This window comes from Canis lupus, chromosome 1 (genome assembly GCF_003254725.2).
Source record: "Canis lupus dingo isolate Sandy chromosome 1, ASM325472v2, whole genome shotgun sequence".
Taxonomy (NCBI): domain Eukaryota; kingdom Metazoa; phylum Chordata; class Mammalia; order Carnivora; family Canidae; genus Canis; species Canis lupus.
The window spans coordinates 105,870,652-105,898,269 of NC_064243.1; the positions used below are offsets into that span (position 1 = coordinate 105,870,652).

At 51.5% G+C, this 27,618-nt stretch overlaps 3 protein-coding genes across 4 annotated transcripts; all 3 read left to right on the plus strand.

Annotated features, from left to right (window-relative positions):
• The first annotated feature begins 12,027 nt into the window (after positions 1-12,027).
• On the plus strand, positions 12,028-16,564 carry KLK12 (kallikrein related peptidase 12). Of its 2 annotated transcripts, none has more exons than XM_025424094.3 (6): positions 12,028-12,405; positions 12,559-12,614; positions 12,997-13,156; positions 13,939-14,195; positions 15,141-15,274; positions 16,191-16,564. In XM_025424094.3, exons 1-6 carry the CDS (start codon positions 12,377-12,379, stop codon positions 16,344-16,346), a joined length of 792 nt encoding a protein of 263 aa, XP_025279879.1. In that variant the 5' UTR covers positions 12,028-12,376; the 3' UTR covers positions 16,347-16,564. The 2 variants fall into 2 exon arrangements, with proteins under 2 accessions (XP_025279879.1, XP_025279878.1); XM_025424093.3 differs by having other exon boundaries at positions 12,033-12,405; positions 13,936-14,195.
• Positions 16,565-17,252: 688 nt separating this feature from the next.
• Positions 17,253-22,159, plus strand: KLK11 (kallikrein related peptidase 11). The gene is made up of 6 exons (XM_025424097.3): positions 17,253-17,523; positions 19,261-19,335; positions 19,807-19,963; positions 20,343-20,608; positions 21,150-21,286; positions 21,697-22,159. Exons 2-6 carry the CDS (start codon positions 19,296-19,298, stop codon positions 21,847-21,849), a joined length of 753 nt encoding a protein of 250 aa, XP_025279882.1. The 5' UTR covers positions 17,253-17,523; positions 19,261-19,295; the 3' UTR covers positions 21,850-22,159.
• Positions 22,160-23,735: 1,576 nt separating this feature from the next.
• KLK10 (kallikrein related peptidase 10) lies at positions 23,736-27,573 on the plus strand. Its single transcript, XM_025424095.3, has 6 exons — positions 23,736-23,859; positions 24,279-24,383; positions 25,069-25,252; positions 25,818-26,092; positions 26,246-26,379; positions 26,948-27,573. The coding sequence occupies exons 2-6, from the start codon at positions 24,293-24,295 to the stop codon at positions 27,098-27,100; spliced, it is 837 nt and encodes a 278-aa protein (XP_025279880.1). The 5' UTR covers positions 23,736-23,859; positions 24,279-24,292; the 3' UTR covers positions 27,101-27,573.
• Positions 27,574-27,618: the final 45 nt, after the last annotated feature.

The window sequence follows — 27,618 nt, forward strand, 5'->3', positions numbered from 1 at the left end:
TGGTGCCATTAAAAAAACAACAAACAAACAAACAAAAAACACTGAGAGGATGGAGAGAGAGAGCCAAGTGCACATCTGGGGAGCAACACCCCATGCAGAGAATACAAGTGCAAAGGCCCTGAGGCAGGAGCCAGCCTGGTCTATCCAAAGATTGGGAAGATGGTGAAGAGGTTGGTGTGGAAGTGACTGCATTTCAAGAGCTCAGGCAGGAGGCAATGGTTCTTGGACTAGGTGATGTTCTCAGGGGAATTAAGGTGGCAGATTCTGGATCTGCTTGAAGAGATTATTGGACAGTGTTGGCTGACATCAGATGAAGAATGTGAGAGAAAAGACAGCCAAGGATGACTTCAATGCTTTGGCCTAAGCAACCATATACTAATGGAGATGCCATTTACTAAAATTGAGGCAACTTTGGGAGGAGCAGATTTGCAGAGAAATGCCAGTTTTTGTTTTGAACTGTTTATTAGACAAGTGGCAACAAAGTCCACCCTCGGGGGATTTACAGAAAACTTACAATGAATCTAAATAACTGCAAATTGTGACGACTTCTATGTGATAATAAATGTAAACCATGAAGGATCTAAACAGGATTTTGTATTAGAGAATTAGAGGGAAGGCTATTTTCCACAGGTAGTCAGCAAGGACTTCTTGGAGGAGATGGCATCTGGCTGAAGACCTAGAAGGTGAGAGGGATCCACTTGAGCAAAGAACAGTAGCAATATCTCTGAAGGAGGGAGTCATCATCTTTCAGAGTCCACCATCCCCGGACTACAAGGGAGACTGTAGTTTAGTGTTTTATTTTTATTTTTTTAAGATTTTATTTATCCGTGAGAGACACAGAACAGAAAGAGAGGCAGAGACCTAGGCAGAGGGAGAAGCAGGCTCCCTACAGGGAGCCTGATGCTGGAATTGATCCCAACCTGAGGCAAAGGCAGATGCTCAACCATTGAGCCACCCAGGTGCCCCTAGTTTAGTATTTATTTATTTATTTATTTATTTATTTATTTATTTATTTATTTATTTTTTAGTTTAGTGTTTAAAAGCACAGGAGGTAGGGGTGTCTGGCTGTCTCCGTTGGTGGAGTGTGAGACTCTTGATCTTGGGGTTATTAGTTCAAGCCCCACTTGGGGTGTAGCGATTACTTAAAAATAAATAAATAAAAGCACAGCAGGTGGAGTCTGAAGGATCTGGTTTTGGATGGAAGAATATCTTTTGGGATTCTCTGTTTCCTCTTCTGGTACTAACAGGATCTACTGCTCAAGATTGTTAGAAGGAAGACAGGCATTTAAAGTCTGCACACAGGGGCACCTGGGTGACTCAGTGATTGAGCATCTGCCTTGGGCTCAGGTCATGATCCCGGGGTCCTGGGATCGAGTTCCACATCAGGCTTCCCACAGGGAGCCTGCTTCTCCCTCTGCCTAAGTCTCTGCCTCTGCCTCTCTGAATGAATAAATAAAATCTTTAAAAAAATAAAGTCTGCACACAGCAACTTCTCAATCAGTGAGAAAGCAGCATGATGTGGTAGAACAGAGTTTCTGAAGCCAGATGGCCTGGGTGTGAATTCCAGCTCTGCCATTGATTTAACCCTGTGACTTCACCTTCTCTGTGCCTCAGTTTTCTTGCCACTCAAATGGGTATAACACTGATACTTAACACCAAATTGCTTAAAGACCTAAAAGCTAAGGGTCACACCATAAAGCTAATGGAAGATAATGGCAGAGAAAATTTTTGTGACTTCAGGGTGAAGATAGAGTTTAAAACTTCCAATAGACCTACTAATCATAAGGCAAAGTTGTTAAATTTGATTATATCAAAATTAAGGATTTTTTTGTAATTGTTCAACGAAAACATAACAAGAAAAATAAATAAATCAATGGGTGGAGATATTTTGCAAAGTGTAATACTGACCTGGGGTTGGTATCTAGTATGTGCTGGGAATTCCTGCACATAAACAAGAAGAATATTCAAGGATATTCAATGAATTTGCAGAGGAGGAAACAAACAGGGAAGTCAGATGAAAAGTGTATAGACTCATTAGTCATCTAAGAAACACAAATACAAATAACAATCCCTTTATGTTTATTAGATGGATTAGAAATCTTTAAAGTGAAATAGCCTATGTATTGGCAGGGAAGCAGAGATAATACTCTAGTGCACAGCTGGTGTGAATGGACACTGGTACAATTGTTTTGGAAAGTAATTTGGCACTCCTTGGCTGAATTAGGTATCTGCACACCTAGGACCCAGTAGTTCCACCTCTGATGTCTCTCCTAGGGCAATGATCATGCAGGTCACAAAGAAGCGAGTATGAAGTATCTGTGACTCATCTACTTGTGCTGGGAATTAGAGAAAAACTGAGCACCCACTAATAAGGGTGGGAGTGGGTGTTAGGACAAGGTAGGGAGCACCTTGGAGTACTACGCAGCACTCACAAACAACAGACTGGTTGCATGCGTGAATGGAATCATAAAGGTATAGTGCTACCAACCTCAATGGTTATAAAAAGTTATAAAAAGACTGATGATATTAAGTGTTGACAAAGATGTGGGACATTGGAATGCTTAGGCTGCTGGTGGCAATGCAGGGTGGTACAGCCACTTTAGAAAATATTGGGCAATTCCTTTTTATTTTTTAAAGATTTTTATTTTATTTATTTGAGAGAGAGAGCATGAGCCCATGGGAGGAACAGGAGAGGGAGAGGCAGACTCCCTGCTGAGCAGGGAGCCCAATGTGGGGCTCTATCCCAGGACCCTGAGATCATGACCTGAGCCCAAGGCAGACACTTAATCGACTAGGCCACCCAGGTGCCCAACATTGGGCAATTTCTTATAGAGTTAAACATACACATCAAATGATTCTGCAATGCCATTCCTAGGTGTCTGGCTAAGAGAAATGAAAACATATGCCCACACAGTGGTGTGTACATGAATGTTTACAGCAACATTATTTGGAATAACCCAGGAACTGGAAGCAACCCAGATATCCAACAACTGGTGAATGGATGAATTGTTGTGTATCCAATACTGTGGGATACTGCACAGTGATAAAAGGAATGAACCATTGACAGAAAAATGTAAAAACATGGGTGATTCTGAAATGCATTATGTTAGTGAGAGAAGCCAAACATTTATCTGATGTTCAATGTAGATCAGTGGTAGCCTGGGCCAGATGAGGGAGGGAGAGCTTTTGCAAAAGGAGTACAGGGCAGCTTGCGGGAGGTGTGGCGGGGGGGTGGCGCATTTGGGGAAGGTGGGAGGAACTGTTTCGTTTTTTTTTAAGATTTTTTTTATTTATTCATTTGAGACAGATACAGAGAGAGAGAGAGAGAGAGAGTATGAGCAGGGGGAGAGGCAGAGGGAGAAGCAGGCTCCCCATTGAGCCAGGAGCCCCACGTGAGGCTTGATCTCAGGACCAGGAGATCATGACCTGATCTGAAGGCAGATGCTTAACGATTTGAGCCATCCAGACACCCCCTGTTTTATGTTTTGATTAGAGTGGAGGCTACCTGATAGTATCCAGTTTCCAAACATCAAACTGGATACTTAAAATGAATGGATTTTGATTTATGTAAATAATATCTTTATTATTATTATTATTATTATTATTATTATTATTATTATTATTATTAAACCTGGGTGGCTCAGTGCATCTGCCTTCAGCTCAGGTCATGATCCCAGGGTCCTGGGATAGCGTCATCGTCCCTCCACCCCCACCTTGCTCAGCTGGGAGCTCACTTCTCCCTCTCCTGCTCCCTCTGCTTGTGCTCTCTCTCTTTCTGTGTCAAATAAATAAAATCTTAAAAAATAATAGTACATTCTTTAAAAATGAAAAACATGCAAAGTTCTGAGCTTAAAACAAGAAAAGCTATGTAGCACAATACTGCTGACATAGATTCAAACTACACAAAATGCTACTAAACCATGCACCTTATATGGTGAATTTTATTTATGTGAATTTAACTTTGTCTTTTTAATTTTTAAGAATTTTAAAATTTTATTTATGTGGCTCTCATCATAGTTTTGGGTTTTTTTTTCTCATCATAGTTTTTAAAAAGCCATGCAATAGGGACTCCTGGGTGCCTCAGTGGTTGAGCATCTGCCTTAGGCCCAGGACATGATCCCAGGGTCCAGGGATGGAGTTCCGCATCAGTCTCCCTGCGGGTGCCTTCTTCTCCCTCTGCCTATATCTGCCTCTCTTTCTGTGTCTCTCGTGAATAAATAAATAAAATCTTAAAAAAAAAAAAAAAGCCAGGCAATAAAAAAATACAATAGCAGAAGGTACACATTAATGAAGGTAACAAAGGATACCTAGTAACAAAGATAATAGTAAAGATATACAATAAAAAGAATAGCAATGGATACATAGTAACAAAGAAAAGAGCAAAGATACACAATGGTGAGGAGGAGAGCAGAAGGGGAGGGAGAGACAAAGGGAATAAGGAAAACAAAAGAGAGACGTGTATACTCATAATAATGTACTACCAGTGAATTCAGCTTTCCCCACCTGAGGCTTTAGAACCATCTAAATATATTAATACTTTTTTTTTTTTTTAATAGCACCTACTTGAGAGGGCTTTGGAGAGGGCTAATTGCATTAATAGGTGAAAAGCACTCAGAACACCTGGCACCTTACTGAGCATTGCTCTCATTAGTATTATCATTGCTTTTATTGACAAAATTGTTATGACGATTTGTCTCTAAGGCCCCAGAGCCAGAGCAGCCAGCCTTGGGCGACAGCTGGGGATTTGGGAGAATGGGAGGTGGCTGCCCAAACCCTTCCTGTGGAACAAAAAATAATGACATACTTGAGTTGGAGATTCTGGTGCCAACAACACCTTAATTCAGGCAGGCCAGCCAGGTGGCCAGGCTTCCCAGGCATCCCTCCACCCTCCCTCCCTCTCCAGGGATTTTGCAGCCACTTGCCCTCTTCTTCCTGTTTTTGCTCAGGGCGATTTTAATAACAATGGGATCTCGTGCTGCAGGGATTTGGAAAGCTGGTGGTTGTGAGGGAGGGGCTTGGAAAAGACTGGCTTAGATACCTAAAGTATTCAGAAGGGATGTCAAAGGGATGTCCATGCTTCCCGGCATTGGCCTGGCACATCAAGCCTTTCTTTTTACCCTCCCAAGGCCCCGGGTGGTGAGATGCCAGGTCGTAGACTTAGGCTAGTCTCCCCTTTAGTCTGAAGGGTCCATGCCAAGCTCAGCCACTTCCCCTACTGGGAGACCTTTTATGAGGGACTAGGCTGGACTTCCTAGCCTAATAGAGGTATTGGTCCCCGCACCCAGTCCCAATGTGTGGGGGTGGGGTTCCCCAACACCATCAGGCAATTCTCCCACAATTCAGGTTAACTACACTGTCTACCTGGAAGTAGTGTCAGATTGAGCAGGTTAAGGGCTCCATTCTGCAAGGCTGCCCCCCTCTTCTGATGACAATGTCAAGTTCAAGTGTTGACCTCTGCTTCTGGCCAAGTGCTATATAGATTTGAAGGTTCCAAAAAAAAAAAAAAAAAAGATTTGAGGGTTCCACAACTGTCTCCTTGGGTTTGATTAATTTGTCAGAGCGGCTCACAGAACTCAAAGGAACATTTTACTTATATGATTACTGGTTTACTGTAAAAGGAACAGCCAGGTGGAAGAGATGCGTAGGGCAAGATATGTGGGAAGGGGTACAGAGCTTCCTTGCCCTGCCCTGTGTGGGTGCACCATTCTCTCCACACTCACTCACCAACCTGAAAACTCTGAACCCCCATCCTTTTGGGTGCTGTGGCTCAACTGATTAACTCATTGTCCATTGACAATGAGTCAATGTGATTGATTCCACGTCTAGTGACTTTCCCCTCCCATTCTTAGATGATTTCCAAGAAAATCACTCATTCACATGACAAAACACACCTTGATTGCTTTCTTAGGAAATTCCAGGAGTTTTAGGAGCTCTGTTCCAAGAATGGAATTAAGACCAAAAACATACTTTTTAAAAAAAAGATTTTATTTATTTATTCATGAGAGACACACACACACACACAGAGAGAGAGAGAGAGAGAGAGGCAGAGACACAGGCAGAGGGAGAAGCAGGCTCCATGCCAGGAGCCCAACGTGGGACTCGATCCTGGGTCTCCAGGATCAGGCCCTGGGCTGAAGGTGGCACTAAACCGCTGAGCCACCAGGGCTGCCAAAACATACTTCTTCTTCTTTTTTTTTTTTTTTTTTTTAATTTATTTATGGTAGTCACAGAGAGAGAGAGAGAGAGAGAGAGAGGCAGAGACATAGGCAGAGGGAGAAGCAGGCTCCATGCACCGGGAGCCCGACGTGGGATTCGATCCCGGGTCTCCAGGATCGCGCCCTGGGCCAAAGGCAGACGCTAAACCGCTGCGCCACCCAGGGATCCCCCAAAACATACTTCTTATCATAAGTCACAGTATCACAGTGGCAATGGGCATATAAACCCAAGCTTCCATCCCAATGGGTTCAATGATAAGAGAAGCAGAGGTTGTGGGAGGGTAGGGGTGGGGGTGGCCCAGATTAGGAGGAGAGATAAGGAAGGATAATGTTGTGGCCACCCCAGAGAAACAGGGTAGGCTCCTGTATCTGAAAGTTGGCCCACGTGTCAAGACTGACATGCCACACACACACAAAAGGGTCCCTCCTGCCTCTGTGGGGTGACCACAATTGTTACTGTGAACAGGAGTCTAGATAACCATCATCACGTGGTCTTTCTCATCATGCTGTTCTGTTCACTGGCCCTGCTGCCTGCAGGCAAACATGCATTTTAAGCTGTGCTGCTTGGCACTGCATTTGCTGAGATCTGTATCTGCTGTACAGATCTGTTGTATATATTTTTTTTAAAGATTTTATTTATTTATTCATGAGAGAGAGACAGAGAGAGAGACAGAGAGAAGCAGAAGCAGGCTCCATGCAGGGAGCCTGATGTGGGACTCGATCCCGGGACTCTAGGATCACGCCCTGGGCCGAAGGCAGGCACTGAACCGCTGAGCCACCCAGCCACTCAGGGATCCCTTGATCTGTTGTATCTGTTGTAGACTTAATTGACCCAAGTCAGAACCTTCCATAGTTGGCATCGAGGAACAGAGGTGTGGGGGCTTCCATCAAGTGGCCTCAGGTAGCATGTCTGTGCCCAGACCTATCTGTGTGCCTCTCCCCAGCCCAGGGGTGGGGTTGAAAGTTCCAACCCTCTAATCACGCTCCTGCTGTTAGTTCTCCTGGCTACCAGACTCCATTTTCCTTTAAGAGTTGCCTCAGTAGCACCAATCCTGGTAGTATTAAAAGCAAATTTCTGCTCAAGTCATGATCTCAGAGTCTTAAGGTCATGTGCTGGGCAGGCTCTTGTCCCTCTCCCTTCCCTGGCTTGTGTTTCTGCACCCCTACGTGCACACACACACACACTCTGTCTCTCTCTCTCTCTCAAACAAACAAACAAACAAACAAACAAATAAAACAAACCTTAGGGCACCTGGGCTCAGTGGGTTAAGCATCTGCCTTCCGCTCAGGTCATGATCTCAGGGTCCTGGGATGGAGCCCTGCATCCGGCTCCCTGCTCAGTGGGGAGTCTGCTTCTCCCTCTCACCTCTTCTCACGCTTTCTCTTGCTATCTCTCTCTCTCAAATAAATAATTAAAATCTAAAAAAAGGATAAAACCTTTATTATTTTTTTAAATAATTTTTTAAAGATTTTATTTAAAAATAAATAAATAATTATTTTATTTATTATTAATTAATTTATTTATTTATTATTTATTTATTTATTAGAGAGAGAGAGACAGGCAGAGAGAAAAGCAGACTCCATTCAGGGAGCCCGATGTGGGACTCGATCCTGGGTCTCCAGGATCACCCCCTGGGTGATTTATTATTTATTATTTATTTATTTATTTATTTATTTATTTATTAGAGAGAGAGAGACAGGCAGAGAGAAAAGCAGACTCCATTCAGGGAGCCCGATGTGGGACTCGATCCTGGGTCTCCAGGATCACCCCCTGGGCCAAAGGGGGTGTGCTAAACCGCTAAGCCACCGGGGCTGCTCTATTCTTTGTTTTAAAGCAGCTTATTATGAATAACACAAGGTGCTCCTCACCTCCACCACTCAGGAAATTCCAAGGGATGTTAAAGCTCTGTGCTGGGAACCATGGATGGAAGCCATATATAATCCAGGGAGCCATGGGAGGGCTGTGGCAGAAAAGAAGGAACAGGTTGGATGTAGAAAGACCCCTATGGGGTCTGTCTGGAGAGGAGGGCTTGGTGAGCCTGGAGACAGGGAATCCAGGTAGGAGGCTAGAGTGATGGTCCAGAGAGGAGGGGTTGGGGCCTGAGCTGGGGTTGGAGAGAGTGGGATGAGGGAGGGCTGAGGAAGGGGAAGGAGGAGAGCATGAGTTCAGCTTAGTGAATGGGCTGGTGGTGAGCCCCCCTGAGATGGAAAGCTGGGGCAGGAGGAAGGGGGAGATGCCGAGCTCCTAGGGGTCACAATGATGGGGGCCCAGGGGCATGCAAGACACCAATGGCTGCAGAGCAGCATTTCTGGGCAAAGGAGCAGCTGGGGTTGGCAGCAGTCTTGGGACAGGATGACTCAGGAGGAAGGAAGGGACACTGGGTCCTAGGGAGAATCAGTGTCCCAAGGGTCCAGACCAGAGGACCAGTTGAGTTGTGGAGCCATAAGATGGAGCAAGTAGGGTCTGAGAGCAGATTGGTGGGACAGTCAGGGAGCTGGGTTTGGATCATCCAGGAGGCTGTACAACACAGAGACCTGAAGTCAGGGAGAAACTCTTAAGAGCCATCCTGCCCCAGATGACAAGTGAAACTGTCCTGTGTATGCAGTCAGTGCAGAGGACAAGGCTTAGGACTGGCCCTGGGAACGCCCTTGTTTGTAAAGGCACCAGGGGAGGAAAAAAAAGTCCTATTTATAAGTAAGAGAGACAGAAAGTGGGAGAGAAACCAGAAATGCATGAAGGAGGGAGCAGCAGTCCACGTAGAAGGCTGCCTGAAGGCTGAGGAAGGGGAGGACCAGGAGACCACGGGGTTGCTCAACATGGAAGTCTCTGGAGACCCCAAAGACCACAGCTGTGGGGGCCAAGCGGTGAGTAGATCTTCATGGATAAGTCTAGTTGGGAAGCATGGAGAAGAAAAAGGGCAGGCTCGGGGTGGGGGGGTGCTGGTTCTGGTGTAGCTCTGTGGTTGCAGTGTCATCTGACAGAGGGTCAGGCACACAGGACATCTCAAAAATGTTTGTTGAGTGAATGCATGAGTGAATGAATGGGACAGAGAAATAGGAGAGAGAGTAAGAGAGAGAGAGGGAGAGAGAGAGAGAGAGGTGTAGAGAGAGAGAGACAAAAGAAAAAGAACAGCCCCAAGTTATAGCAGATAGTTCTTTACAGCTGAGAAAAAAAAGATTTAAAGATTTCAGCTTTGAAAATTTCTTCTTCAGAAAGAAACTGGGAAGGGCAATTTTGAGAGTGTCTCCATGTACCCATCTTTTGTGCCTCGTTTGAGGAAGTGGTGTGCAGACAAGGAGCTGCCTCCCAACCCCACTGTTCGGTTGAACAATCTAAGGTTGATCCAAAGCCTGATGGTCCCCAGTGAGTCCTGGCATGAGCTGAGGTTTTGGCTTAGGATTCCAAAAGCTAGCCTTCTTCTTTGTCTTTTTTATTTTATTTTATTTTATTTTATTTTATTTATGATAGTCACACAGTGAGAGAGAAAGAGAGGCAGAGACATAGGCAGAGGGAGAAGCAGGCTCCATGCATCTGGAGCCCAACATGGGATTTGATCCCGGGTCTCCAGGATCACGCCCTGGGCCAAAGGCAGGCACTAAACCACTGCGCCACCCAGGGATCCCTAGCCTTCTTCTTTGAAACCTGTAGGGACATTCATGTCTTCCTCCGTTCACCCCTGCACTCATTCAGTTAGCCATTCATTTGTTCATTCATATCTCTGGACGATGATTAATGATATAGGCTCTGGAGCCAGCCTGCTTGGCTGGTTGGGTTCACCAACCAGCAGGGTTCGCCACCCTGCTTGGGTTCAAACTCTGGTTCTGCCACTTGCCAGCTGCCTGGCTGTGGGCGAGTGACTTTAATCTAGTCCTGCTTCAGTTTCCACATCTGTGATGGTCTCCATGCTGGGGGCCCTTGTCCCGGGTGTTGGGGTGGCTGGGTTCTCTCTAGGGAACAGACTGCATATTGAGCTTGCAATGATGCCCATGAGTAGAGCACAGGAGCTTGAGACTTGAGAGCTCAGGGAGCTCTCGGCAGGGGTGAGGGGTGGGGGGGCAGGCAGGGAGGGTGGCAAAAGTGCTCAGAGCTTTCCCTGAGGGCCGGAGGCTGTGAGCCAGTCCATGCCCTTTTTAAGCCTCCAGCTACAAAAGAAGGGATTTGCTTTTTCCAGGAGCCACAAGCTGCCAGTCTGTATGTCAAAAGAGAACCACTAGGTTGCCACTCCCCACTCCCTGCAGCCCCAGCACCACCAATCTGCTTTTGTCCCTATGGAGATGCCTGTTTTGGATGTTTGCACCAAACATGGGACCATACAACATGTGGCCTTTGTGACTGTCTTCTTTCACCTAGCGTATTGTTTGCAAAATTCATCTATACTGTAGGTGTCTGTGCTACACTCCTTTTTCTGGCTGAATAAGTGCTCTGTAGTGTGGATAGACCATATTTTATTTACCATTCCTCATGTGATGGACCTCAGTCAAATGGGTATAGAGTCTCTTCTGGGAGGTGAAGAAAATGTCCTGGAATTAGATTGTGGTGATGGTTGCAGAGTATTTTGAGTGTGGTGGAATTCACTGAATTGTGGACTTGAAAATGGTTCAAGTGCTAAATTTTATGTTATATGAGTTTTACTTTTAAAAAGTAGAGGCAGAGGCGCACCTGGGTAGCTCAGTAGATTAAGCGTCTACCTTCGGCTCAGGTTGTGATTCCATAGTCCTGGAATCAAGGCCCTCATGGGGCTCCCTGCTCAGTGGGGAGTCTGCTTCTCCCTCCCCCCATACTCATGCTCTCTTTCACTCACTATCTCTCTCTCTCAAATAAATGAAATCATTAAAAAATAAAGCATTTTTAAAAAGTAGAGTCAGAAAGAAGTCGAGAGAGAGAGGTGGGGCCCATAGTTGTTTGTTGTTGTTGTTTACCAATATTTGATTTTATTTTAAAGTTTTCTTATTGTTTTTAAGTAATCTCTACACCCAGTGTAGGGTTTGAACTTACAACCCCTGAGATCAAGAGTCACACATGCTCTATTGACTGAGCCAGTCAGGTGCCCTGCCAATATTTTAAAATCAGGAAATGTCCTACCATAAATCTGAATTTCCAGCTTCTCCTGAAAAGCCATGGGAACCGGCAGTGATGGTGTGTGTTCCAGATGGCAGCTCTGGAATGGAGCTGAGGGTGAATTTTATGACATGCAAATTGCACCTCAATAAAGCAGAGCCCCCAGCTATCCAGAAATAGAGAGGTGTTGAGTTAGCTCGTATCTCAAAATGAATCAAAAGCTGAAGAAAGCACAGACTGTCTTGTCCCTGGTTCTCTCTCAGTCGCCTGTCCCTTTCTCAGTGGAGGCCTTCATGTAAGGAAAAGAACCCCACAAAGTTTCATGGAATTAGATAAATCGACCATGTGCAGATAGGAAGAGCGGGCTTCTTGGTGGAGAACAAGGTGGACTGTGCCTTTAGAAGATTCAGTTAGGATCAACTCCAGGGGAACTCGTTTGGAAATGTCTTCAGTCTCTTCCTGATGCCCTATTTTGAAATCTCTTCCTTCTCTTCTCTGTCTGGGCTCTCTCTGCTCTGGCTTTCTCAGCCTCTCTCTTGCACTGTTCTGAGCTCTTAGCCACTCACCCTCTTGCCCACTTTCTGCACAGGGTGGGGAGGGGCCTAGTGTTGGTGCCCCACCCTCCCTGAGCCTTCTTCACCGGGAAACGGGATTAGAACCCAGTTCCCAGATCACATTGAGTCACGGGTCTCGGGTGCTGGCTTGGAGAGGAAGGGAGAAAGAGTGGGGTTGAATCTTTCCCCCACAACCATCCAGGGCTCTCCCCCGCCCCCTCCCCCCTTTCATTGTAAAGCTCAATTAGGTGCCATTAGCTGAGAAGAGTTTCTACAGGATTAGAGGGTGCCCCACCCCATGTCTTCCTGGTCCTCTTCCCTCAACCCGGAAATTGCATGGGCTGGGACAAAGAGAGTTAAAAGCTGTGTCAGCTGCCGGTCTGGGGCAGACAGACAGAAGGAGGGGGACAGGTGGGGCAGCATGACAGGTGGCTGAGAAGCCAGGTGGACAGTGGGAGAGCTGACTAGCAGAGTGGTGGGTGGATGACAGGAAGGCAGGTAGTGGACAGAGAGAGCAGAGACAGACAGTCTGAAATTGTGACAACCACATGGAGGACCCAGCAGGCAGAGGGACAAGGTGAGGAGGGGGCAGATGATCACCAATGGGGTGACACCCAAGGTGGACAGAGAGGGGAATGGGCAGGCATCCTGTCGTCCTCTTGGAGTTGCTGGCAGGAGGGGTAGGTTGGCAGGAAAAGGGCCATCTCTGAGATTCCCCCACATTTCCCAGGACCTGGAGGTGGGTCACCCTGGGTTCCAGCATCCTGTTGCTCTTCTGTGTTACTGGTGAGTTCCCCGGGGTGGGGGGGTCCCTTTCTCCCCAACAGGAGGCCCTAACTTCCTTCCAGGTCTGGTCCCCAGCCTGGCACTGAAGAGGGTAGGAGGCTGCCTCTGTGCCTCCACTCACCTCTGGGTCTCGGGGCCCTGCCACCTCTGTCCCCCTGAATCTTGATCAATCTCTACTCTGTTTCTTCCTGTCACTATGCCCTCTCTCTTCTCTCTATCTGTGAATCTCTGTCTCTGTCTCCCTCCTTTCTTTAAGCATCTCTCTGTTTTTTAACCTTTCTCTTCCTCTCTCTGTCTTCATCTCTGCATCTCTCTTCCTATCTCTGATCCCCAATCTCTAGATCTCTGACCCCATCCCTCTGGCCCACACCCCTGTCCTCAGGGCTCAGCCAACCGGCCACAGAGAAGATTGTCAAAGGCAAGGAGTGTGCCCGTCACTCACAGCCTTGGCAGGTGGGGCTGTTTGAGGGCGCCAACCTGCGCTGTGGGGGGGTCCTCATTGACCGCAGGTGGGTCCTCACAGCTGCTCACTGCAGTGGCAGGTAAGTCCCTGTCTGGGTGGTTCCTTCCAGGGGTAGGCAAAGGAAGGGTGATGGGAGAGGAGCCCTCAGGGTAGAGGTTCAGAAGAGGGAGGTGCCAAGGAGTGAGGAGATGGTCCTGCAGCAAGAGGTTAGACAAGAAATAGTTTAGACAAGAAATAGGACTTCCTCAACAATGGGCCTGGGCTGGGGCTAGGTGGGGTGGGTGGAGTGGAGGGCGGGAAGGGTCCTGGCACCTGCCCACCTTCTTGTTCCCATTCCCTCATGTTCCCCTTCCTTCCCATATGACCTCAGTCACCACTCAGGCTTTCCCTGACCCAACCTGGGCAATCTCTCTGGGCCTCAGCGATCCCATCTACAAAATGAGGAGACCGGGATTTCTAGGTCTGAAACTCTGAGCTTTTTTTCAAAAGGAATTTCAGGCACAAAGAATGGATTGATTCAGGGAAAGAACAGAGAGAGTTGTCTCATGACTCACTCTTTGCTTCCACTGACAGCCCAGGCAGCCTCTAGGTGGTGGGAACAGAGCAGGGAGCATGACAGATGGATGTCCCTGCCTCAGTGAAGAGAATCAGAAAGCGACAGGGATGCAGGGGCTCAGGAGGAGAAGGAGGCAAACAGGGGAAGTGGAAAGATGGTGAAAGAGATGAGAGATGGAGAGAGATAGAGCAAGCTTGTCAGAAAGTGAGGATGGCCATGGAGGTGCAGAGCAGCAGAGAGAGGCTGTGGGGCCTGGGAGCCAGGGGCCCACCCCACCCTCGCTGAGCCACCTTGACCCCCAGCAGGTACTGGGTGCGCCTGGGGGAGCATAGCCTCAGCAGGCTGGACTGGACGGAGAAGATTCGGCGAAGTGGCTTCTCCATGACCCACCCCAGTTACCAGGGAGCCCAGCACAGCCATGACAATGACATCCGGCTCCTGCGACTGGGCACCCCCGTCCCCTTGACTCGCAGCATCCAGCCCCTTCCCCTGCCCACCACCTGTGCAGTGGCTGGCACCAAATGCCAGATCTCAGGCTGGGGCATCACCAATCAACTCTGGAGTAAGGGGGCATCGGGGTCAGGGTTCAGGATGGGCAAAGTCTGGGGTGTAGGGTGAGAGATCAGGAGTCATGCCATTTCAGCGGAAGGATGGATCAAGAGTCAAACATGAGGATTGTGGTTTGGGGTCAGAGATCATGGTGGATCAGGGGTCTTGGGATTCAAAGTAGTTAAGGGGTTGGGTACAAAGCCAGAAGTCATGGGTCAGGGATGTGGTTAGAAGCCAGAGCAATGGCAGGGGCCATCAAACTGTAGCAAAGGGCATATAGAGATAGGATCTTGGAGTCAGGGGTCATGGACTCTGGTGTTAGAGGTCACTGTAGAGTTGAGGACATGGGATCCAGATGTTGCACAAGCTGGCCATAATCTGAGTGTGGAAACTAGGATTCAATCAGGGATCACTGGTCTGGGATTTGAAGCCCTAGAGGTTAGGGGTCATGGAGTCCGGGGTCAAATAAACAGGGATTATAAGTCACTTTGGAGTTGGGACCAATGGTTTATAGCTGAGTTTGAAAGTTTAAGAGAAAAAAAAAAAAGAAAGCTTAAGAGAAGACAAGAAATGTGGGGTCTGGAGACAGAGAGGGACCTTAACTTGAAGTCAAGTTGCGATCTAAGTATAAGACTGAAGGTTAAAGGTCAGAGCATCTGGAATTTAAGAATAAAAGTGGGTCCAGATTCGTTGCTTCTGAGGTTGGAGAGACAAAGAATGTCTCGAGTTATGGCACTCAGAGTCATAGGTTAAAGGTCAGGAGACTGGGTCAATGAACTGGGGCAAGGGTCACTATGAAATGAGGTCATAAATCTGAAATTTAGAAGTTTGCAGATTGTAGTGGGGGGTCACAGGAAAAGGGCAGGGTATAGACTTATACTTGCTTCCTTGAGTGGGGGGAGGTGGCTCCCAAATAGGGAGCTTTGGGGAACGCTGTGGCTTCTATCTTCCATTCCAGACCCATTTCCGGACCTGCTCCAGTGCCTCAATGTCTCCATTGTTTCCAGTGCTGCCTGCCGGGCTGTGTTCCCAGGGAGAATCACGGACAACATGGTGTGTGCCAGCGGCACCGAAGGGGCGGATGCCTGCCAGGTGAGTGGACGCAGTCAGTGCCTGGTCACCCAGGCTGGAAGTAGGAGACAGAGCAGGGAGGATGAGGGAGAGAGAGATGTGGTCAGAAAGAAGGGGAGGCGCAGGATAAGGCAGGGAGACCCAGGTGATGGAAGGAGGGCAGAGAGAAGGAGGGGTGGGAGGGAGGGAGAGAACAGAGAAGGAAAGATGGGAGGGGCACAGGAGAGGAAGAGGAAGAGACGAAGAGAAGATGGGGGAAGGTAAAGAGCTGGCAAGGATTTGGAATTGAGGCGTGTAACCGGTTGTCTCTCTCCATATGTCCTCCAATTGATGCTGGCCCAGGCAAGAGTGAGAGGATCTAGGATGGAGGCAGGAAAGGAGGCTGGTGGACTCTCCTGCCCTTGAATTCTGCTACCTTGCTCTCTTAGGTCCTCCGGGTTGGAGGCTGCCCCACCTGACTGGCCAAGGCTCCAGCCTCGGGGCCTGAGAGAATGTTTATAGATCCCGCCTTCCTTTGCTGGGATTGGCCACTAGTGGTTGTGCTCTTTCCCTCATTGGTCAGGGTCCCAGCCAGTCATCCTCTACAGGACTCTCACGGTTCCCCACCTCCTTCCCCGAGATTGGTCATTGAAGACACTCTCTTCGCTCATTGGCCAGAGCTCCAGCCAATGTCCTTGAGAGCCCCCTTCCCTGCCCCTTTATGGGGCCCGGCCTTCCCTGGGATTGGCCCCCCAGGAACAGTGTGTTCTTCTCTATTGGTCAGTCATCGCTGTGCCAGGAACGTGGGAACTCAGCAATGCTCTACTCTCTGATAACCCGGCTTGGTCGGAGCCACCGTCTTCAAGGCCTGGCGATGGGCTTGGGGATCGGGGAAAGGAAAATGAGAACAGGATTTCTCCCGTATTCATTCGGTGCTCCTTCTCCTTCTGTATTCCAGGGCGACTCTGGGGGGCCCCTGGTGTGCGGAAACGTCCTTCAGGGTCTGGTGTCCTGGGGGACCGTGGAGCCTTGTGGCCAAAAAGGCATCCCGGGAGTCTACACCAATATTTGCAAATATGTGGACTGGATCCGGATGGTCATGAGGAACAACTAACGTGCTCCCTCCACCTCCACCTTCCACCCCTCAGCTTGGGGGCTACACTGACTGAACCCTCCGAGCATCAACACCTCTTCCGTTATCACCCCTGGCTCCCACTCTTCTTGGGCTGGGGATCTTCCTCCCAGAACTCCCCCTCCAGCCAGCGCTTCTAGGTCCCGTGGTCGGGGGAGGGAGGAATGTCTGACTATCCGAATAAATATAACTGGAAGGAACGATGTTTGTCTATTTGATATCCTAGTGCTGGTGGACGCAGGAGGGAAGCTCATCAGTTCTCCTACTCACAGGTGTAGAAATAGAGATCACAGAGGGCGAGGGTTTTCCCTTAGGGGGTCACACAGCAATGGGGTGGAGAAAGTTACTCATAACAATAAAAATGAGGGCCATTTCTTCCCCCTCCATCCAGCACTCTAGGAACCATGCTCATGAAAGACCTGAGGGGGGAAATATTACTGGCCCCGAAATACCAAATGAAAATTGAAAAAATCAAAATTCATGACCATCAAATTAAATATCTATAAAATATAACACTCTTCCACCTAGCCAATTCTGACTTCGCTTTGCTGGAGTTGTGGAGCACACATTATATTTAATGTGGGATGTGGGTTCATTTTAATACGTCTGTAATGATAGAAGGTGGGGTGTAGCCTTGGAAAGCAGGAGGACACAGCCTAGGTCTTAAAATAGTCCTGCCCATCCCTTGGGTTCTGTCTTCACCGCCATCCAGGAGGTGCAAAGGGAGCTTCTCCTCAGTGAATGGGAGGGGAGCTAGGGGGTGTGAGAGTGAGGGGTGATGGTGATGGTGTGGGAATCTTCCTGCTGGGAGTCTGCTACATTTGGCTCCCGTGGAGTCCTCATCCCAACCACCCCAAGGCAGGGCTGTCCCCCCATCTCGCAGATGAAGAAACTGAGCCTCAGCGGGGTGGAGTTCCTTGGCTCACGTCACTGTGGTAGGAAGAGGCAGAGCCGGGGTTTGAGGCCAGGGCTGGCTGCCTTAGGAGCCCATACCCAGTCATCTTGCCCCACTTCTGGTTAGGGGAGAGAGGAGGGCAAGACAGGGAGGCAGGAAGATCTCACTGATAACAAGCAGGCCCGGAGATAGAGGGATCGGCAGACAGGAAATTGAGGTGGCTCAGACTTCATCGGAAGTCATCGGACCTAAGTCTCACAGCGAGTAAGTGCCACAGCTGGATTTGGGGGGCCCCAGGGTTCCTGGGAGGCAGAGGCAGGAGAGGGGGGTGGAGGGAAGTGTGGCAGAAGGGAAGCCCCAGAGGAGCACAAGGGGTTGGGGCCTTGCAAGAGGGCTGACTCCCTCTCCTGAGCCTTGACTCCCACAGGCCCCAACCTGCCTCCCCCACCCTCCCGTCCTGCCCCTTCGGCTGGCAGCAGCCCCACCTCTGTGACGCCCCAGTTTCCCCCCTCCTTGGAATGGAGAAGGGAGGGCCCAGAGAAGGTCAGAGGCCCACCTGGGCTTGGTCTGTGGGGAGGGAGGAGCAGGGACAGGAGAGACACAGAGGCTGGGAGATCCAGGTGGGGAGAGAGAGAGAGAGAGAGAGAGAGAGAGAGAGAGAGAGAGAGAGGTGGACGGAGGCAGAGACAGAGAGACACAAAGAAAGATAAAGTTTTAAAGCAGTCCTGCAGAAAGAGATATGGAGGAGGAGGGAGAGGGAGAGAGAGAGGGAGGGAGGGAGGGGGAGGAGAGAGAGAGAGAGAGAGAGAGAGAGAAAGGCACAGGCATAGGGAGGCAAAGAGAAACATGACACGCAGCATTCAAGAGAGGCAGCAACCGACAGAGATGAAGAGACAGACTCACAGACTGACAGACAGCCTGACGGGGAAGGATGCAGGGCGTAGAGGGAGAAACAGAGAGAAGAGGGGCTTGGGGAGGTGACAGAAGCAGGCAGGCGGTGGGCAGGCACACACACCCCACCCCCAGGGCAGTAAGGCAGGGCCAGGAGGCCCAGTCATCCAGGCCATCCTGCACCTGCCTGGTGCCTGATGCTCTGACCCAATCTGCCTCTGAGCCACACCGCGGCAGCTGCCAGTGCCACCAGTGGGCACCCAGAGTCCCCGTCCCAAAGCCCGTGGGTGCGTGAGTCGGGAGGGAAGGGAAGACCCTCTTGCAGGAGCCTGCACTCCTGGGGTGAGCCAGGCCTCCTCTATCTCTGTACCTTCTGCTCTATCCTTCTCAGCTGGGGTGGGTGCCCTCTGCTTCTCTGTCTCTCTGTCTCTCCGACTGGCTGTCCCCAACTTCAGTGACCTCTGATCCCCGCTCTGATAGCTGAATCCAGCCCTCCACCCCCACCCCTCCCCCACTGCAGGCCAGGGCAGCTGAGGGCATAGACCCTTCTCCTGGTCAGCCCCACCCAGTTATATCTGGCTGTCCTTCAAAGGGGCAGGGATTCAGAAGGACAGGGTCTGAGCACCGTCCCAGGCTGAACCCCCTACCGCACCCCAGGCAGCCCTCATAGGGCCCATATCACCCTGGGGTGGATGCTGGGTGGCACTGGTTCCCTTTGCTCTCCTGCCCCAAGCTGCTGGGGCCTGGCTGGGTCTCAGGTGGGCAAGAGGGAAAACATGCTCCCAAATGCATCTCGCAGGTGCAGGTACGCTGGCTGACTTGAAACAGGGCCAGCCAATGACTTGTCCCAGTCAAAGCCCCTCCCAGCATCTGCCACATCCTCCTTGGCTACTTACAAGAAGCTTTTAGCCAAGATCAGCTCCCCCCCAAGGTTACCTTGATACCATAGATTTATTTTAAAGGTTTGGAGGCTGGGACGTTGTGAAAACCCTGTTGTTTCTCTCTGCGGGGGAGCCGGAGCAGGCCAGGAAGGGAGGAGAGGGCATGAACCTGTCCCTCCCTAGTCGCCCCATAAAGTGATCAAGGCCCCTTGTCCCTTCTTGTTTCCAGAAGAACCTGGAGCCTGCCCCTCCCCTCTCCAGGCCATGATGATTCTTCGATTAATCATGTTTGCTCTGGTGACAGGTATGGTGGGGGATGGCGGGGGGCAGGAGCCTCCCTTTCCAGTCTCTATGATCCCTCAACCCTCTATGCCTAGATATTGACTGGGCCAATGCTGAAAATATAGAACAACCCATAGGGCTAACCCATAGGGCGTCTAAATGGATATATGAGCCATAATGAAGTCCTGAATGCCCCTTGCTGGGCCAAGCATAATCCCTTTAGATGTTACAAAGGGGAGAGGTCAAGGAGGGTCCCAGGGGAGGGGCCAGGGCAGCCCCAGTGGGGCAGAAGACACAAACAGCACAGCACAGTAGCCACTGAGCAACCAGTACAGAAAGATTTCAATCATTTAATATCCGGTCCATCCAGACAGTGCATCCCAGTGGGACACCAGGCTAGGGCCTGGGCCACCCACTCCTCTGTTCTCCCTACCCCCACATCTGGGAGTCCTCTTATGCCTGAGCCCCCTCTTTTGCCCTCACTTCCCTCCAGGGCATGTAAGGGCAGAGACCAGGATCATCAAGGGGTATGAGTGCTCTCCTCATTCCCAGCCCTGGCAGGTGGCTCTGTTCCAGAAGACACGGCTGCTCTGTGGGGCAACCCTCATCGCTCCCAAATGGCTCCTGACAGCAGCTCACTGCCGCAAGCCGTGGGTGCGGGGGCTGGGGCGGGCCAGCAGGGGGCTGGAGATGGAGAGATGGATGGAGAGGGGCTTGGGGATGGGGAGAATATGACAGGGTCTGAGATGGGCATGGGCCGGGTAGCATGGATGATGGACAAGGAGCCAGGATGGAAGGATGGATGGAAGGCATGGGAACTGGGATGGTGCTGGGAAGGGGGTTGGGTGCTGGGATGGGGATATAGTTGGAAAGGAGGCTTCAGTGGGAAATGAGGATGAGGTCAGAAGTGGAGCTATATTCCTCTGTCCTCTCAGGTGCACTCACCCCTTCCCCATGTCTCTCCCTATCCCTCCCCTCTCCTGCCTCTCCCCCACCTTCCATCTCTGACCGCCATCTCTCCCACCTCAGCCGATATGTAGTTCATCTGGGGGAGCACAACCTCCAGCGGCGGGATGGGTGCGAGCAGACCCTATCGGCCACCGAGTCCTTCCCCCACCCAGACTTCAACAATAGCCTCCCCAACAAAGACCACCGCAATGACATCATGCTGGTGAAGATGACCAGAGCAGCCTTCATCACCTGGGCTGTGCGACCACTCACCCTGTCATCACACTGTGTCACCCCTGGCACCCGCTGCCTCGTTTCGGGCTGGGGCTCCACATCCAGCCCCCAGTGTAGGGGCTCCAGAGGGGGGCGCGGAGGAGGGGGGGCGGGTGATCACGGTTGTGGAAGAACAGAGGGAACCAGAGGATCTTCAAAGGGGAGAGTCCCAGAGCACAAGAGTAGGAGAGGAAGCTCCCTGGGGCGTGTCAGGGGTGGGATTAATCAAAGAGAAGAGGGGAAGAGAGCTGGGGAGGGTAGAGACAAAAGTCTGGGTGTCAGAGTCAGACACAATGTGCCAGATCCATAGCCTACTAATTGTAGGACTGCAGGCACCTGGCTTCACCTCTCTGAACCTAGGTTTTCTTCTCTATAAAATGAGGCTAATCACACCCACCTACCAGGGCTGCATCAGAGATAGTATATATAGAACAGCTGGCATAATAAATTTACTCGCTAGCATTCCTGGTGCTATGGCTACAAGGAGAGAGATGAGTTGGTGTCAAGCAAGAAGGACGGGGACTGGCCACAGTGTGGGTACAGAGGAGGTACTGCAGGTGGGGAAGGGGACCAGGGGCTCTTCGTTTTCCATACCCCTTTGTGCCGTTTCCACAGTGCAACTGCCCCACACCTTGCGATGTGCCAACATCACCATCATTAACCACGAGGAGTGTGAGAAGGCCTACCCTGGCAACATCACAAACACCATGGTGTGTGCCAGTGTTCTGGAATCGGGAAAGGACTCCTGCCAGGTCAGGGGGCAGGGCCTGGGTCTCCTGCCACAGCCTCACTCCCATCTCTCACCTCAACCGTCTCTTTATCAATGTCCACAGTCTCATTCCCAACCCTAACTCCGTCTCCCCCTGCAATCCCAACTCCATGTCCACCCCTGGTTCCCGTTTTTAACCTCCACGGGATCTCCAGCTCCATCCACATTCCCACCCTTATTTCCAGCCCCAATCATCCTCCAATCAACCCTGACCCCATCTTTACTGCCACCCATAGCTCCAACTTCACCCCTAGTCATCTCACCAACCCCATCCTTAATCTTCACCCCACTCCTAACCCAATCCCCATCTCCTACCCGACACAGTGCCCAACCCTGCCCCTCTCCCATGGCCACTGCTCCTTTCTGACTGGTTGTCTCTCTCTCCATGCCCAGGGTGACTCTGGGGGCCCTCTGGTCTGTGACGGGTCTCTTCAAGGCATTATCTCCTGGGGCCAGGATCCATGTGCTGTCACCAGAAAGCCTGGTGTCTATACCAAGGTCTGCAAATACGTAGATTGGATCCGGAAGACTATGGAAAATAATTAGCCGGGACCAGCCCAACACCCCCCTAATCCCTACTTGGCAACATGGCTCTTGTTCATTCTAATAGTCAAGCCTGAGCGAGGTCGCCTTTATGTATTTTCTTTTCAGCCTCCTTGACCATGAGAGACGGTGCAGCTTAATAATCAACCTAGGGTTTAGAATTAGTGAGGCTCGGGGGTCAAATCCTTCCTTGTACTGACTTGTGATTCTGGGAGAGATAATAGTTGTTTGGTTCCCTTTTGTATCCCCAGCCCCAAAGACAGCTCCTGGCACTCACCCCAAGGTTTCAATAAATACTTACTGAACAAATGAATCTTTGGAATGCTTACTATATGCCAGGCCCTGGTCCAAGGGCTTTTAAACATATCAACTAACTTAATTGTCACAAGGATTAAGTGGCATTATTATGCCCATTTTGCAGATGAGGAAACTGGGCAAGAGAAACAAGTCGCTTGCTCACAGTCACACAGCCAGTAAGGAGGAGAGCAAAGAATCTAAAGCAGGGTCTTTTCTTTTCTTTTCTTTTCTTTTCTTTTCTTTTTCTTTTTCTTTTTCTTTTTCTTTTTTTTAAAGCAAGGTGCTTTCCTAACAACCGAGCGAAACCGCCTTGATGGAAACTCGGTTTTCTTATCTGTAAAATCGTGCAGGTAAAAGAATGATAGCACAATAGGTAAGTCAGCGTGTACATAATTAAGACCTATTAAAAGGAGCTATCGCTGTTTTTCTTTCCAATGTCCATGCCAAGTACTTCCTCCAGATCTGTCCTGGCCAGGAGGACAACTACTGGCCACCAGGGGCCGTTTAAATGGAAATGACCCGAAATCAGAAAAGTAATTTTTCAGTCACAGTCGCCACATTATCAGATGCTCTGTAGCCAGATATGGCTGCTGTACTGACCAGCGCATAGAGGGCATTGCCACCGTTGGAGAGAGTTCAGTTGGGTAGCGCCGAGCCGGACAACCTCTGGAGTTGACTCAGTTCCCACTGGAGAAAATGCTTGACAAACAGTCCAGAACTCAGGATCTTTTTTGACGTTCTGCTCACCTTTCAGTGGAGGTCATTGGCATGAGGAGTTAAAAGCCCAGAGCTGGAACTGAGGCATCCTGGTTGTTAGGTAGATTTGCTGTGTGGCCTTCTGTGAGTCACTGCCTTCTCTGAGCCTGGATTCCTCACCTGGAAGGAGGGAGTTGGTCCAGGTGATATTGACGCTCCTCTGTGGCCTTGGCCTCCTGTGACTCATGGGCCTGTGTGTCATCTGAAGACACACAGGTGGCAGGGAGGATGTGATGTGACCACACATGGATGTAAGGGGCAGTACCCCCCTACCCCCCAGCAGGAGGAAGAGGGGCACAAGTCCCTGGAATACACAGTGAACCCACTTCTCCGGCTGAGGGAGTGAGCCCCGCACAGAGCTTTGCGCTGGCTCTGGGACTCTGCCTCGTTCTCTGCTCCCTTTCTGTCTCCGTGCGCCTCAGTATGTGCCTACGACCCTCTCCTTCCATATAGCCATCTTATCTTTCTGCTTTTTTCTCTCTGAGCCAGCCTTCTAGCTTTTCTCAGGCACTAGGTCTGATTTCCTGTTTATCTTCCTCTGTCTCTTGGTCACAATCACCTCCCTCCACACTATCTGAGACCCTGAAGCTTCCCCGGGGACATGGCATCGTCTCTCCTCACCTGAGAAGACTTCTTGGAACAGGAGACCTGGGGAATCCCCATGGAATCCAGCTCCAAAAAGGGTGTTTGGGGCTCCAGAAGAAGCCTGTATTCCCGGGGCCCCTCCCAGAGCAGGAATCTGGGGCCCAGGTTGGGTGCCAGCCTCACCCACGGCATAATTAGGGAGAGGGAAAGGGAGGGAGTGAATCCCTGGGGGCAAGGGTGGGGGAATTTCCGGGCTCTTTGAGGTTAAAAGGGAAGGCCAGGCCAGGGGTCCGGGGGCAGAGGAGTCGGGCAGCCCACTCGGTGGGGCAGAGGCACTTCTGGGTCTTCTCCCTCTTTCCCAGCAGCGACTCCCAGGTGAGGTGGGATGCACTTCACCCTAGTAGGGAAGGGTCGCGAGAGCATGGGTGGGGACCTTTGGGTGGCGGGCAGCTCTGTTTGAGCCTCAGTTTCCCCATCTATGACAAGCGCCTCTGAGCCTCGGACCCCCGCCCCATCTGTGGAGGAGGGCGAACCCCAAATCCTGCTGGGCAGTGGGCAGCCGGGGAAAGCCCGGGTGTAGGGAGGTCAGGAGGAGGCCACGAGGGGCGTCGTTAGGCTAATTGTGCCCATCTCTGGTATTCGGGCCGGAATCGCCCGTCCGCCCCTGCGTCTCAGGTTAAGCGGGTCCCCGCGGGCTGGGTTGGCTCAGGCCCGGCGGACGGGCGCGGTGGGGTGGGGGTGGGGGTGGGGGTGTCTCTGACCGGGCTTCTCTTTAACCCGCCCTCGCCCCCCAGCCCCGGTCCAGGCCATGAGACCCCCGCACCTACACCTGTGCACCGCCTCCGGCGCGCGGGCTTTGGCGAGGCTGCTGCTGCCGCTGCTCGTGACGCAACTCTGGGGTGAGGCGGGGGACAGGGCTTGGCGGGAGGTCCCTGGGAGACTGTGCTCTTAGTACGAACCCCCGCGCACCACTCCTCCCCTGGGGGCCGCGGGACCCACCCGCCCAGCCGGAGGAGGCTCGCCCCTAAGTCAGACCCGCCCCTCTCCGAGCTCCGCTCCAGGGGGTCCTGCCCCCCGCCCCCCGCCTGGGTCCCTACTCTTTCCTCCTCCCGGCTTCCTTTCCCAGCCCCTTCCTAACCCCGTCCCCTCTCTCTGCCCCATCCTGTTCTCGCCCCCTTCTTGCTCCTTCCAGTTCTCCCCGAGCTTGCCTTACAGCTTGGGGCCCCCGCCCCTCGGCCCGCTCCGCACCAGCCGCGCGGCTCGCGGCCCCGCTCCCCAGGCTCCGCCGCCTTCTATCGCCCCCTGGTGGCCCCGTCGCGCTCCATTCCTGCTGCGCTCTGTCCCGGTCCCCCCAGATCCACCCAGTTCGCGCTCCTCGCTCTAGACCGCTCCGTTCCTGCCTCCTTCCCCTTTACCACCGTCCTTCTCCTCCCTCTTCCATTCGGTTCCTGCAGGATCCCCAATTTCCACCAACCCCTCCTCCTGCTTCTCTGGTTCTGGCCCCCGCCCCACCCCCCCCAGCTCCAGCCCTAAACCCAGCCCTTGCCCTGCGTGCTCTGATCGCCGCCCCTTTGCTGTCTCCAGTCGCAGAGGCAGTGCTGCTCCCCAGAAACGACACGGGCTTGGACCTTGTGGTCTCCGGCGCTCCGTGCGCGCGCGGTTCGCAGCCCTGGCAGGTGTCCCTCTTCAATGGCCTCTCGTTCCACTGCGCGGGCGTCCTGGTGGACAAGAGTTGGGTGCTCACGGCCGCGCACTGCGGGAACAGCAAGTAGGGGGAACTCCTCGGGGCAGCCACGGAGGGGCTGTGCAGGCAGGCCCGGGGGAGGGGGCGGGAAGGGCTGGGGCACTTGACCCCAAGTGGGTGGGAGTCAGTTCTGGAGGACTTTCCTTAGGAGGAGAGGTGGGGTTGTGCTGTGGCCGCCAGGGGGCGGTGTGGTCCTTCTAAGCGTTTCTGGGCCCTTCCACCACCCCCGTCTTGCTGATACTCCTTGGGCTCCATTGAAGTGTAGATAGTTGAATGCAACAGACAGAAGCCAAGGTCCGCTGTGGTCAGGCATTTAGAAGTAAGGAAACTGTCCACCTCGATTCCCCACTGAAGCAGGAGGGAAGCGGCAGCTTACCCAGATGGGCCCCCAGCCCTCAATTCTTGCAGAACTCAGAGACCCAAACCCCTAATCATACTTCCCTCAAGAACTCAGATCCTCCTCCACTCCTCCCTCAGACCCAGGAGTCCAAGCTCCTACCCTGCTACCAGTACCCTCCCACCCAGGGACCCAGAGTCTGGTCCCAATCCCTAAGAAGGCTTTACCCCCATATATCTCTTCCCTCCCTAGGCCTCTGTGGGCTCGCATAGGGGACGACCACCTGCTCCTTCTTCAGGGCAAGCAGCTCCGCCGGACTATTCACCCCATTATCCACCCCAAGTACCACCATGGCTCCGGCCCCATCCTGCCCAGGCGGACAGACGAGCATGACCTCATGCTGCTAAAGCTGGCCAGGCCTGCTGTGCTGGGGCCTCGCATCCAGACCCTGCGCCTGCCCTACCGCTGTGCCCAGCCTGGAGATGAGTGCCAGGTTGCTGGCTGGGGCACCACAGCTACCCGGAGAGGCAAGAGCTGGGGCCCTGAGGCCTGTATCCTGGGAAATACCTGGAGGGCCAGGACTTCTGGGTCTGAGGGAGGAGGGAATTGGGGGCATGGATTCCCAGGTCCTGGAAGATTGGGGGCTGGCAATGGGTTTACCTACTGTTTCCTCCCATTAGTGAAATACAACAAGGGCCTGAGTTGCTCCAGGGTCACTGTCTTGAGCCCTAAAGAGTGCGAGGTCTTCTACCCTGGTGTGGTCACCAACAACATGATGTGTGCAGGACTGGACCAGGGTCAGGACCCCTGCCAGGTAGGGACTGGCCAGGGAGGGTGTCTGACTCATGGGAGCCAGGATAAGGAAGTTATGAGAAATCAGAAGGCCCCATCCCTGTCCCCAACCGCAGCCCAGCATCACCCCATGTCCAACACTATCCCATCCCTACCCCAATGTCATCCCCATGTTTGACTCTAGGTCCTTGGCTCCACCTGTTTGTGCCAGGCCTTACCCACTTCCCACCCTCTCCTCAACTGCATTCCCATCTTTAGGCCATTCCTAAGCCCCCACCCCATCCCTATCTCTCCATTTGTCTCCATCCCCTCATCTGCCACAAGCTATAGTATCAGCTCCAGCACATCCTCGTTTGCATCCCCCTATCTGATGTCCACAACCCCCAAACCAGCCCAATCCCAACCCAAGCTCATACTTAATCCCAACCCCGCCCCAACCTCATCTTTAGCCAAATCCCTTCCAAATCCCACCCAGATCCCTTCCTTATCACTATCCCAGACCCCCAAGTGGCAGCCATTGGATTGGTGTATTTTTTAAATTTATTTTTCTTTGGATTGTTGTATTTACTTGATCTCCTTCCTCCCCCCAGAGTGACTCTGGTGGCCCTCTGGTCTGTGATGAGACCCTGCAGGGTATCCTGTCATGGGGTGTTTACCCCTGCGGCTCTGCTCAGCATCCAGCTGTCTACACTCAGATCTGCAAATACAACTCCTGGATAGAGAAAACCATACGCTCCAACTGACCCAGAGGCCGCGGACACCACCAGCTGCCTTCTTGCTACTTCCTCTGAAGTTGCAGGGGCTGAACTCTCCCCCTGCCCTATTTGAACCTTTGCTGCCCATCCACACCCTCAAACATCTCTCCTCTCCTCAAACTACCTCCCCCTGCCTATTGCTGCTCTCTGCACACTTTGAAGCCATAAGTGGGACAAAGTTTTATTCAAAAGAAGCAAGGAAGCTGGTGGTCACCCAGTCTCTCAGAGAAGTTGTCACGCACTCAACCTGCCTCCCTCTACCACTCCCTGCTGTGTGACCTCCTGTAAGCTAAGTACCCTCTTGGGGCCCCTATTTCCTCACCTGGAAAATGGGGACAATGAAGTGCCTACCTCATAGATGCATTATGCGGAGATGATCATATGAAACGAGTGTGTAGGTTGCTATGGTAATTATCAGTAAAGCATTAATGCAGGGGTTGGTGATCCCTGACTAAATTTTACCTGTGGTCATGATCTGTGAACAGGTCCTGGTGAGAACGAACATA

Excerpts from the sequence above, each read along its gene's own strand:
- KLK11 (XM_025424097.3), top strand. The coding sequence starts at position 19,296 with ATGATGATTCTTCGATTAATCATGTTTGCTCTGGTGACAG. Across the intron at positions 20,609-21,149 it reads CTCCACATCCAGCCCCCAGT|TGCAACTGCCCCACACCTTG; the intron begins GTAGGGGCTCCA and ends CCGTTTCCACAG. Across the intron at positions 21,287-21,696 it reads CGGGAAAGGACTCCTGCCAG|GGTGACTCTGGGGGCCCTCT; the intron begins GTCAGGGGGCAG and ends CTCCATGCCCAG.
- KLK12 (XM_025424093.3), top strand. The coding sequence starts at position 12,377 with ATGGAGGACCCAGCAGGCAGAGGGACAAG. Across the intron at positions 12,615-12,996 it reads GTTGCTCTTCTGTGTTACTG|GGCTCAGCCAACCGGCCACA; the intron begins GTGAGTTCCCCG and ends CCCTGTCCTCAG. Across the intron at positions 15,275-16,190 it reads AAGGGGCGGATGCCTGCCAG|GGCGACTCTGGGGGGCCCCT; the intron begins GTGAGTGGACGC and ends TCTGTATTCCAG.
- KLK10 (XM_025424095.3), top strand. The coding sequence starts at position 24,293 with ATGAGACCCCCGCACCTACACCTGTGCACCGCCTCCGGCGCGCGGGCT. Across the intron at positions 25,253-25,817 it reads GCGCACTGCGGGAACAGCAA|GCCTCTGTGGGCTCGCATAG; the intron begins GTAGGGGGAACT and ends TTCCCTCCCTAG. Across the intron at positions 26,380-26,947 it reads AGGGTCAGGACCCCTGCCAG|AGTGACTCTGGTGGCCCTCT; the intron begins GTAGGGACTGGC and ends TCCTCCCCCCAG.